Source organism: Vanessa atalanta, chromosome 18, assembly GCF_905147765.1.
Source record: "Vanessa atalanta chromosome 18, ilVanAtal1.2, whole genome shotgun sequence".
Classification (NCBI taxonomy): domain Eukaryota; kingdom Metazoa; phylum Arthropoda; class Insecta; order Lepidoptera; family Nymphalidae; genus Vanessa; species Vanessa atalanta.
The window spans coordinates 8,310,161-8,321,928 of NC_061888.1; the positions used below are offsets into that span (position 1 = coordinate 8,310,161).

General features: G+C 32.5%; 2 protein-coding genes across 3 annotated transcripts; both read right to left on the minus strand.

Moving 5' to 3' along the window:
* Positions 1-77: 77 nt before the first annotated feature.
* Positions 78-1,496, minus strand: LOC125071053. Its single transcript, XM_047681117.1, has 3 exons — positions 1,406-1,496; positions 770-883; positions 78-505 (listed from the first exon to the last, which is right to left on the minus strand). The coding sequence occupies exons 2-3, from the start codon at positions 876-878 to the stop codon at positions 408-410; spliced, it is 207 nt and encodes a 68-aa protein (XP_047537073.1). The 5' UTR covers positions 879-883; positions 1,406-1,496; the 3' UTR covers positions 78-407.
* A 693-nt stretch (positions 1,497-2,189) lies between these two features.
* On the minus strand, positions 2,190-11,621 carry LOC125071052 (potassium channel subfamily K member 9-like). 2 transcript variants are annotated; one of them, XM_047681115.1, is made up of 8 exons: positions 11,217-11,621; positions 10,830-11,047; positions 10,117-10,291; positions 8,779-8,885; positions 7,264-7,382; positions 6,122-6,233; positions 5,240-5,260; positions 2,190-4,431 (listed from the first exon to the last, which is right to left on the minus strand). In XM_047681115.1, exons 1-8 carry the CDS (start codon positions 11,341-11,343, stop codon positions 4,300-4,302), a joined length of 1,011 nt encoding a protein of 336 aa, XP_047537071.1. In that variant the 5' UTR covers positions 11,344-11,621; the 3' UTR covers positions 2,190-4,299. The 2 variants fall into 2 exon arrangements, with proteins under 2 accessions (XP_047537071.1, XP_047537072.1); XM_047681116.1 differs by lacking the exon at positions 5,240-5,260.
* Between the last annotated feature and the right edge of the window lie 147 nt (positions 11,622-11,768).

The following is an 11,768-nucleotide window of genomic DNA, read 5'->3' on the forward strand; positions in this document are numbered from 1 at the left end:
TTTTTAATAGTCTTTTTATAAGAAATTGTCTTAATGTCCTAATATAAAATAAGTAATTTTTGGAGGTTAAACTCAAGTTTTCTCTTCCTTTTATTATTTTACATAAGTACACGTTAAAGTTTCGGTTCTTTTTTTTTTTTAATTTTGAACCAGTCTGTTTTAGCTGTCATTTGTGTGTGGGAGCAGGTGCAAGTTTGACAATGATTATGTTCGATTAAGTAGTTAAGACTTGAAACCGAAGCAAATAAACAAAGACACTTGTATTTTTCGCATTCGTTGCGATATGTGTTATTTAAAGCACGTTATTACGATAAGAGCAAGCATGAGTAAGATTAGCGGGCGCGACTGTGACAACCTTTGATGCTCAACACTAGCAATAGCGTTAATATTTTTTCGAAACTCGACACTTAACAACAACACCTCATCATATATTCGTAGTCATGACACAGCCCATGTAAGTTCAACGGACACTGAAGAAATTCTGGACATATAACTGGTAACTTATCTGTAAAAGAAATATGTATCTAATTAAGCTTTTAAAAATAATTACTAACTCGGAATAAATAAATACTAAACTTATGTGACCCTGAGCTATATACGAAGTGTAACAACATTATTACATTTAATTACTAAGTAGGTAATATTAAGATTTTTTATTAATAATACTGTTAAATACTATAAAAAATTAGGAGATGACAGGTCACGTCTTAATATTAAGAAGATAATTTTAAAATAAATTTTATTAAACTGATATGTAGAATAATTTTACCCAAGCCATAAGCACATCCACAGCAGTAACCGTGGATTATCGCCTCGTCGTCTTCGCAGCCCAGCGGTGGACAGCCATTGCACCACAGTCCCACGCCTAACCACGGCATATTCCCTAAATGTCATAAGATTTAGTACCAATACCAAAAGATAAATATTGAATGGGACTATTGATAGACACTACCTATCTAGTCTATAAAGTAACTTAGCGTAAAAAATTAAAAGATGTACTCGATTTATCTTGGTCCCTATTTCTTTTTACTAGAGCATTGAAATAAATACATAAACAAATTTATTAATTGTTGTGTGTAAGTGTTATTAACAACAAACAATTTCAAGATTAGTCAGCCCATATCTTAAATTTCACAAGTGCATAAACTATTCCCTCATTCGTATAGTCAGATTAGTCGGCAGTCCAATATTGATTTGATTGATTGAACAGAGACTCAGAACCAATAGCTTTTGAATGCCAGCAACAGCGATCTAATATTTAAAAAACACAAATTCGTAATATTTCTGTTAGAATAATTGTAAGTATTTATGTTTAGATTGACAACATTGATATTAAACAAAAAGTTGCCATTGAAAAAAGTAATTCCGAAACCTATTTTAAAATTACAACATACAAGGTACTTACATCTTGGTGCCTTTTTCAGTCCATTTAAACCAGTATCATGGGAAGGTAAAAACAATCCGAACGAAATAGACAAGAAAAAAATTAAGTATAAATAACAGAGCAATATCCTTTGTAATAACATGGTCTGGAATGTTAAATAATTTTGTAATCTTTTTCTTTTATAGTTTCTCATATCTTACATATGAAAAACTTTACTTTGGTAATTATAGGTCATTGTCACGAGATAATTACTTGAATGTTCATAACGTGAGATAATATTAAATAACTTTGTAAGGTATGACTATCAAAAGGAATTTGTCAAAGCCTCTCTATATATCTATATATATACTAAGAAAGTTTAATTTTACTATTGCAAAAAACCCTACCTAACTTCATTTATTATCCCAAAGCGCCCAAATTCCAGAATTTCAAGAATCACATGTTCCAGAGCATGTGAATCTTACCAGAAAATCGTCGAGTCAAATACGGGCAAGCACTGAATTGTACATATTTGTACACGTACACTTATTTGGTATCAATAATTCATCTCGTATTCAGCGTTTAAGCATATAATGACGAAACCTGCATCTGACAGTTTATATTCTGCCTACTGTATCAACCAACATTGGATCAGCTTGGTGTAATAAACTCAATGACTTATTTTTGAAGGAGGACGAAGTACCTTTGCCCAATATTTGGAAGGGAGTCAATGACCTCTAAAAGATCATGTATTCAGTCTTAAGATAAAAAAAATCAAAAACTTGTTATAACATTTAATTGTACATAAAAATTTTGGCACAAAAAAATATACAAATTAAACACCAATAAAAAAAACTTAATTGAGAAAAATGAGATCAAATAATATCACAGATAAGAAATAATACAAGTACATTTGTATGAATTAAGTGCGTTTTGTTTCTTACAAGTAAAATGCTAATATTACAATAATCTAAGGTAAAATGTGAACATTACAATTATTTATTAAGTACATAATAAGTTCATTAATGTTTATTTTTATTTGGCACTGTCTTTGGCAATCGGCTGTGCCACTTTTGTGTCGCTTTGTGGTAAGCAACCTTATTATTGTTTACACGTTTCTTCAAGGGTTCATGTCAACGAACCGCAGATTTACCCAGATACACAGTAATCGCGGGAAGTAATATAAGGCGCCAAATTTATGTTTGACTAAACCTATTTTACTAACATAATTAGCAAGTAATAAATTTTATTCAAATGCGGTTTTACCCGCACGAAATTTATACTTTACTTATAGCACAACACTCCCCCCCATGTACACCCTCGAGGTGCAGATTAAAAAAAGTGGCTTATGTCCTTACTCGGAACACAAACTTACCCATCCCAGATTTCATATAAATTGGTTAAGCGATTTAAGCGCGAAGAGGTAACAGAGTAACTTCCGCATTTATAATATAAGTATATAAATAAATTAACCTTACTTAAATAAGATCACATTAAAGGAAAATCAATATTTTCCTTATATTCGTACAACTAATTCTTATTTAAAAATGTATATTCATTATTCTATGTATTCCTTAATAATAAACAAGATTTTTTGGCAACAAGTACATTTGGCGTGCGTGCTAACTTTAATAATATGAAAACATCATGGAAGAAGAAATTCATCACACGGAATAAACCTTTAAAGCATATTGGTACTTTTTTTTCTTCTTTTTTATTTCTTGTTCTTTCTTTATTTCAATCTTAACAAAAATGTTAGATAAATAAAATAAATTAATATAAGACATATTCGTTTTTTTTTAATAGCATGTACCAGCTGTTAGAATATCAAACTGTTGCTAAAAATGTATCTACAACATTATGTACATACATTTGATTTAAATTCTAAAGTATTTTTAAACTAATCATTTTAAATCTACAAAAACTCACAAATATATATACATATTTTCTCAATTGTATTGTTGTAATATATATATGCTCAGATTATAAAAAAAAAGCGAATACAGACTTGCGGTACTGCGAAACAACGCGTCGTTTGATAATACGCCAAAAGTACTGTCACTAATTCTTATGTTATTGACGCGTTAAGAAATTGTTAATGACTTCACACAATATATATTAGCTACCGGGAAGTTGTATTCGCTTTTGATTGTGTATCCGCTTTTCTTGCTCTACTGTAATGTTCTGTGCGCTCCATATCACTTTTGTTATTTTTATAATTTGAGCATATGATACATGCTTAACAAATACTCAATAGAAGAAATAATGTTTGTTGTTATAGCTATAAAATCATTAGTTTAAAAATACTTTAAAATAAATGAATAAAGAATTTATAACAAATGTACTATTTAATATATATAATATTTGTGTATCCGATCGCTTCCAAACAATTTCTTATTATTTTGCCCGACGTTTCCACAGACCTGTATGAATCTGCCACATTAGATCCACTAGCGTCAACGTAGCCGTAACCTTGTCCTCAAAAGGAGAGCAGTGGGACATTTAAACGCTTACTTACTTTAATTTCGACAGAGTTGCACCCGTCATGGTCACCAGCTGACATTAACTGAGTCCAGTCAGAGTATAATATACAGAAAGAATAACATACAAGTTTAAAGTAAAAAAAAAAACAATAAGTCTTCAATACTCACATATATACTAGCTCATACAAACTTACCTAATATTTTGTAAATAAATATCAGGCATGAATACTCGTTGAGATTTCATCCTGTCAAATTATAAAGTCCATTCCACGAAACGAATTTCCAAAGGACTTGTGCACTCATTAGTTAATGAATGTAACGTAAATCTAGTATCCAAATTATTTCAACCAATGAGGTACGAGTATTTTGTCCACTAGGAATTCGACTCCTTGAATGGACTCGAGACTGACAACAATGTTGGCATTGATGGGATGGGAATTAAAGTCCTATACATTAAACCGAAGCTCGTTCGACAAGTTCAGGAGCGAGCGAGGCGCGCTTCTTCAGCGCTCGCAGCGGTCGAGAGGCCGGCAGTAAGGCTCCGCCCTCACACTGCTTGTTACCGAGACAGTTGCACGAACATACCTGAATCGTTCACCACATAATATAGTTCTACTAGAGTATTTTATGATAAGGGTATATGAAATGTAGGTTTTAATGAAACGAACCAAGATGACCAAGTGGATGAAACACGTGGTATTTACTGATTCACGGGTTCAAATTCAGGCAGGAAATCAATAAGTTATTACGTGCTGAATTAGCATGTACTTTTCGTCGCTTGCACATCATACTTTTTACTGGGATATAGCACACACAAAATAAAAAAGTTACAAACAAAAAAAAAACACAGAAAGCAAACATGTAATTCCGAAATTTAGATTGTGTTCCTGCCTGGAACTAAGAACATGCAGGCACACAGAACTACAAAACTCAATCAATCAAAACAGAATACACCAATTAGAGATTAGAAATATTAAAAAAAAAAAGTACTGTCTACTGACAATCATTGAAAATCAGTCCATCGAGTCTGAAGTGTTATGTATGAAAAGTAATCATGTTATATGCATTCTATACCCTATAACAATCGGAGAAGGAGTAAAGATAAACAAATATTTGATTTAAATATTACATGCCCTGCTATATTACACTACAAACAGTCCCTACTTGATATAATTTTATTTAATATATAATATAATAAGACAAAACTAACTACTGATATCCCCTTCAACGTTACTCCCAACGTTTCAATACCAATTTCACCGACAAAAACCATCGACAAGACGCCATTCTATCGCGTCGATTTAATGTCAACATTCATTTGTTTTTACTCCTCCTGTGATTTAGAAAGGCTATACCAACTTAGTGTTATAATGTATTGGGGGTCTTTACATACTGTGACTTCAAGGCTAAGTACCTTCAAAAATTAAACAAGACAATCATAATTCAGTAGATACAAAATAAATAAGAGACAACGGCATAAACTTCCCGAATTTTAATCACATTTAATATGTATACAGTACATCTAAATAAAATAAATCAAAAATGCTGTTTTATAAATGTATAAATTAAGGAAAAGCTTGCTGTATGAATATAATTATATTCGCTTCTTAAATTGCACAAGGCGGTCGCGATATAGAGCGTTAGTGATCAATTTTATTGTCCAGACATAAATTCAAGTCAAGGATCTTTATTCAATACTAGAAGGTCGCCCGCGAAACTTCGCGTTTACTCAAAAGATTTTTTAGAAAGTTCGAGATTTTTCATACGTGACAGGTTTTGTTTTGATTTAATTTCATTGTTAACTGCAAGTCACTCATTTACATTTGGCGCCAAAATGATGAAACCTCTTTTAGATTAAATTTTTAATATCATACAGTATTTTTCCGCTCTCTATAATGAATTATTTGTTAAATCGTAACAATTTAGTATATTTCAATCAAGAATACTCTTTAATTTTCTGCACATCTACAGTTGGAGCTCTTCAAAATGTGACTACAACCGATATTTTATATGCAGCCATCTTCCCATAATCACTGGGACAAAAATGGGCTTACGCTATTAATATATAGGATATCGTTCAAATCGTTACACTGGCTTGATTGTCAAAAATCTACAGATTCCTAACTTTTTTACCACAGTAATAAAATTTATTCTTATTTAAGAAGGCCTGCTCTACCAAGGTGTGCAATCATCTGAGATGTTTTGTAATGTAATTTATCATTAAAAATCGCGATTCCCTGAGCTTTAATATAATTTGAATATTAACGTGACTTACGGAAGCCTGGTCCTCGTGAGAGCGCTGCCGGCCCGCCAGCGGGTGTCCGTCTATTGGCAACATTATTCTAGAGCCATCCTTGTCTTCGTCACGAGCGTTCTCCTCCGCTTGCCTGTCGTAAAATATTACCATTTATTTAATTCCTTAATTATCTTACACAATAGATAATAATTTGTTTATATTTCATTAAATTTTAATTATTTTCTTATTTTATATGACACAGTCTCAACAATCAGCTATGTTAAGTATTATATTTTACCTATTTGTGAAGGCTTGATTAGTTTTGGATTTTATTTTTATTTGATACTTTAATGTCTGATTTGTAACCGTTAGTCTTCCTATGACAGATAAATAATTAAGCAATTATATTAATGTCATCGTTATCCATTTTTCGTAATTCTGCCTGTTTTTACACCCGGTCTTCTTGAAGAAGAAAATTTAATAGACGAAATTTCGATAAACGAAAGAGGTTTTTTCAATAAGGCACGCAGTGTTACGTAAGAAAACTTTCGAAGTGTCTTAGACCACTTATTCTAATTAATTTTTGGATCACAAAATAAATTGTAATATTTGAATGATTCCCTACATAAGTCTACTTGACAATAATCTTTCTGAGGTCACGGGGTTTTGTGTATTTATATCATTGAATCGTCAATGCTAATTGTGTAAATGCCTGTAATGGTGTAACACACTGAACTATGACTGTATCGCATATATTTTTTACGTATGTTCTATCTGCCTATTCGAGATAACATATAACAGGATAGAATCTGTCCTATTCTAATTCCATTTTAGTTTCGTAAAGATTAGTTGAGTTTAAGAGACTGATAATGGAACTCTTCAATAAATACCAGCAAATCAACAGCGACTTCGGCTTTTCTTTAACATAAGCTTAACTAAAAACTCGTCGAGTCCCATCATCCCTATTAGCAGACCCATCTTAAGCATAAGAACGGCCCGGGTGCAGGCTTTTCGAAATCTATCATCCCGAAAAATATTTTTATGTGTACTTGACCATCATCGGCGAGGGGCTCCTAATACACGGCGCCTGGGTTCATTGCACTCCCTGCGCCCTGGGCTAAGAGTCTGATTATTAGGAACACAGGTCTCTGTCAACTTCCCATGGAATTAATCTTACTTACATTGTCATAAACCGCAACACCAGCAGATTGATGCTCGCCGCGACCACCGCCAGCCCGAACAATATGAACACGAGACTCAACGCCACGTAGCCCGGTTTGCTTGTCAACGCTTGATCGTTCTGTAATATCGAAAATCTATAATTAAAAAAAAAGAACACCATAGACAACTAATATCATTTTTTTAAACTTACATCTATTTCGCCCATGTATAAATCAGTTCTTACATTCTAAGATGTGATGTCTCTTGTGTCTGTAATTACACAACAATACTCAGTACTGTTGTGTTCCGGTTTGAAAGGTGATAAATAAATAAATATTGGACAACATCACATACATTACTCTGATCCCAATGTAAGTAGCTAAAGCACTTGTGTTATTGAAAATCAGAAGTAACGACGGTATCACAAACACCCAGACCCAAGAAAACATAGAAAACTAATGAACTTTTTCTACATCGACTCGACCGGGAATCGAACCCGGGACCTAGGCGTGGCGTACCTATGAAAACCGGTGTGCACATTACTCGACCACGGAGGTCGTCAATTGAGTAGTAGTTAAGCAACTACAGGCACAAGAAATAAAACATGCTAGTTCCTAAGGATGGTAGCACATTGGCGATGTATATGAGCGTCAATGTCTATGAAGGATGGTAACCACTATAGTGGTCATATCGTAGCTATATAAAGCTATCCGGTGACCAATTTGCCCGTCCATGTATCAATATTATTGTAAAATTAAATTAAAATTCTATTACACAACATGAATACTTCGTATCACTATAGAGCGATCGAAATATCTGATAAATGTTTGCGACAAAGACGGGTTATAAAATAAGTGTAGATAAAAGCAATGCCTAAAGATTTTTTATCATTGATAATAGATTTGTAAAATATTTATTACAAAGAACGAAAACAATAAATACCTAATATATTTCAGTTAAGATACGGTTATATTTAGTTCTTTTTTACAAGGGAAATAACATCTTAGTTCCCAAGGATGGTAAAGCATTGGTAATATTTCGTACAGTATCATTGTCTGGGCGGTGGTGACCACTTACCATCAGGTGGCCATTTGCTCGACTGCCTACATTTATATTAAAATAAAAAATAAATGATTTCGACTATTGACCGTCTCTACAGAGACTAACTAGTATAAAGTTAAAAATTTGAAATCGCATCTCGATTATGTGTAAAACCTAGTAGTTTCCTACGTTGTAGTAAATTAATTTAAAACCAATAAAAATATTATCATGTCATTACCATGAAGAGCCGATGAAAGCCGAGGAGGGTGGCCTATTGTTAAGAATACCTAAATCTTGACCTGCTGGTACTGTTAAATTTTTCATCTTTCAATTTGTGTTTATAATAATATAAGTGAGCAAAACTGTATGCGTTGGATGAAAATCAACCATACGTGTATCGCATTCGAGCAGCGTAGTGGGATTGGCTCTTAAACTTCTCAAACGGAGAGGCTTTAGTGTACTTTAAAATAAAGAATGCGATTGGAGCATTATACCTGTAACGCCACATAATCCCCAAAGCCGATAGTTGTCAGCGTTACGAAGCAATAGTAGAAACTGTCGAAGTAGCTCCACCCCTCGTAGCGAGAAAACACCGCAGCCCCTACGAGACACACGGAAGTCGGTCATTCGAAATTACTTTTAAAATGGATGTTTCTTTATCATAAAAATCTGTAATATATTATAGCTCAGATATTTAAGATTATAGCCATTTATTCGCGCAATCTATAACCTAGGAGCCAAAGAATCATTAAGGTATAAATTTAAAGAAATTAAGATATTAACTGTTGCTTCTCAATATATATTCTGTAATGTTTTGTATGTACGGAAAAATATTAATGTTTTTATGAAAAAATGTGATTTGCATAACATTGGTACAAGAAACAAACACAATCTTATTACTCCTGTTACTCAACTGCATAAAGTCAGTAACTCTTTTGTGGGGCAATGTATACGTACAAAATGCTTCTGTTGCCAAATTTAAAATAATTGTTAAGGAACGCTTGTGTGAAAGGTTACTATACAGTTAGTGAGTTTATGTTTGATAGCACACCTTGGGAATGAAACGATCGCCTCCTGGCTGTTTCTATTCATATACAATTATGTATATAATAATTTAACGAAAAAAAAAAGGACCCGCTGAGTTTCTTTCGCCGGTTCTTCTCAGGTCAGGGTGTTCCTTTTTCCGAACCGGTTGTAGTGTTTAATTTGACGATCAATAAGTAAGTGTAATGCTTCTATATTGAATAAAGGAATTTGAGTTTGAGTTTGAGCTGAGGCGCTTCAGTAGTTGAAAAGTCAATCAAATTAAAAAACCATAGACAAGCACTACTGTTCATTAATAAAGTGCTGAATTTATTTTTATAATTAATTTCGAGCTCGGTGTTTCAGAAAAACTCCGCAAGAGTAGAGCCTTGCCCAGCAGTGAGACATAAACAGTCTGTGACTTTTATATACCATAATTTTAAATCAGTATTTTCATTAAAATCATGTCATCAAACATGCTACATTCTACTGCATTCTTCAACCCTCTTTCATCTTTGACAGGAAAATCAGCAAATCCTATCTTTCCTTTACGAATTTTAATGTAATTTTGGCCATATGTGGTATTATTCATACCAATATAAAAAAAAACTTTAGCAAAGTTTAGCAAAGCAAAAAATTTTAGCAAAGTTTGTTTGCGGGATTTTATTTGTGCCAAGAGTGCACATTATTTTGCCAGTGTTACATGCTATAATTTAACAAAGTAACTAATTGAATGATTATTCATTTCCTGACACCTGAAACTGCAATTTTTAAATAGTGATTGAGTCGAACATTATGACAAGACTTACCCGTTGTTATGATGATGGATGAAAGCATACCGGTTGCGAACATAAGATTCATCTCTGTAGCCTCGGTGGTATTGCAGCGGAGATAACATTTAGCACGCCGAATGACGACCGAGGCAAATTTATTTAGACGCTCGCCGATGCTTTGAAACATAACTAGACCCAGTGGTATACCTACCTGAAATAAAAAACTAAGAGTTAATAATTTTACAAATGATTATTATGGAATATGAAATACCAATACTTTGGTATTTTATTTTCAAAATATATTAAATCAAACTAAAAAATTTGTCCATCTGCCTACCAATGCCATAAAATTTTAAAAATCGTTTAGCATAACTAAAAGTAATCAAACACATATTTAACCAACTGTTTATTTTTTTATTTATCTTTGAATCATTATATTATAGCATGGGTAAATTGCATACCATTTTTAATACAAAATATATAAGCAGAATTGCAAATGGGCTCATTTATTTATCCGTAGGTAGACATGGCACCGTGAGAAAAATAACCAATATTGCCAAAGCACCATCAACCTTGGGAACTAAGATGTTACAGCCCTTGTTAGATTGGTTGTTCCACCCTTCAAACAGGAACCCAACAATTAGTGGAAAGTGATACTTGGAGAAACAATATGTGATGGGTGTGTGGTCACTATACAAAGAGGATTGCATATATAATATCTTTATAAGTAAATTATATATTAATCTTACCATTGCATATGCCATACAAAATGCCTTCCCCCCCACTGTAACTGGTGTTGAATGTCCATAGCCAATCATAGCAAGGACTACTGTAGCAAAATAAAATGCACCGGCAAACTTCCACTGAGGTCCAGCCTTGTGAGGTTTGTTCTCTATGATAACTATTTCTATCATGTGATAATCTTCAGGTGTTATATTGTATTTTCGGACGAGACCATTTTTCATATCTAAAATAAACATAACTATGATTTACTACTGAAAGAAACTGAGTTAGTTTTTTTTTTTTGTTTTAATGTGACTTTAATCATTTTGCTTATTATGCTTAAAAAAACAGCCGTATAACAAAATAAAGACACTGTCTTTAAATAAATAATAATGAGCATAATATATATTTACCTGATAGTACTTCCCATCTTTTGCTCTCAGTATCAGACTCTAATGCATCAAACACTGCTGCTCCAATTAGAAGATATGTAAATGTACATACAACCAACGAAAGAGTTCGCACATTTTGTCTTTTCATGATCGTTTCTTGTTCAATGAGCCTATGAGATCTAAATTTTTATTCTATTTGTTTCTTCAATTCATTTACATTTTACAATAGAATATAGAGTATTACTTATTTTACTACTCATTTAACATTTAGTTCTAAATGATAAATTGTATTAAAAATACCCTAGTTCGACTACCTAACAATTTAATGATTACTACACCACTTCGCGTAGAATACAAGTTAGTTTCTAACCTTATTGAAAACAATACATTTTCATTGGAATTATTTTTGAAATATATTAAAAAGAATAGTACTTTTAAACGAAGAGTACTAAGTACTAACTATAAAATTTACCAAAATCAAAACAATAAAATTTGTATAGGTATTATGTATATGTAGGTATATTCCTACTTTTAAATTTGACACTCAATTTTGTAGTGTTGTACTACTCAAAT

Bases quoted from the DNA above. Each gene is read 5' to 3' on its own strand.
- LOC125071052 (XM_047681115.1), bottom strand. From the start codon at position 11,343: ATGAAAAGACAAAATGTGCGAACTCTTTCGTTGGTTGTATGTACATTT. The intron at 6,234-7,263 runs GTAAGTAAGATT...ATTTTACGACAG, and splicing joins GTGTTGCGGTTTATGACAAT to GCAAGCGGAGGAGAACGCTC. The intron at 5,261-6,121 runs GTAAGTCACGTT...TAATTTTTGAAG, and splicing joins CTCACGAGGACCAGGCTTCC to GTACTTAGCCTTGAAGTCAC.
- LOC125071053 (XM_047681117.1), bottom strand. From the start codon at position 878: ATGCCGTGGTTAGGCGTGGGACTGTGGTGCAATGGCTGTCCACCGCTG. The intron at 506-769 runs GTAAAATTATTC...TTTCTTTTACAG, and splicing joins TGGATGTGCTTATGGCTTGG to ATAAGTTACCAGTTATATGT.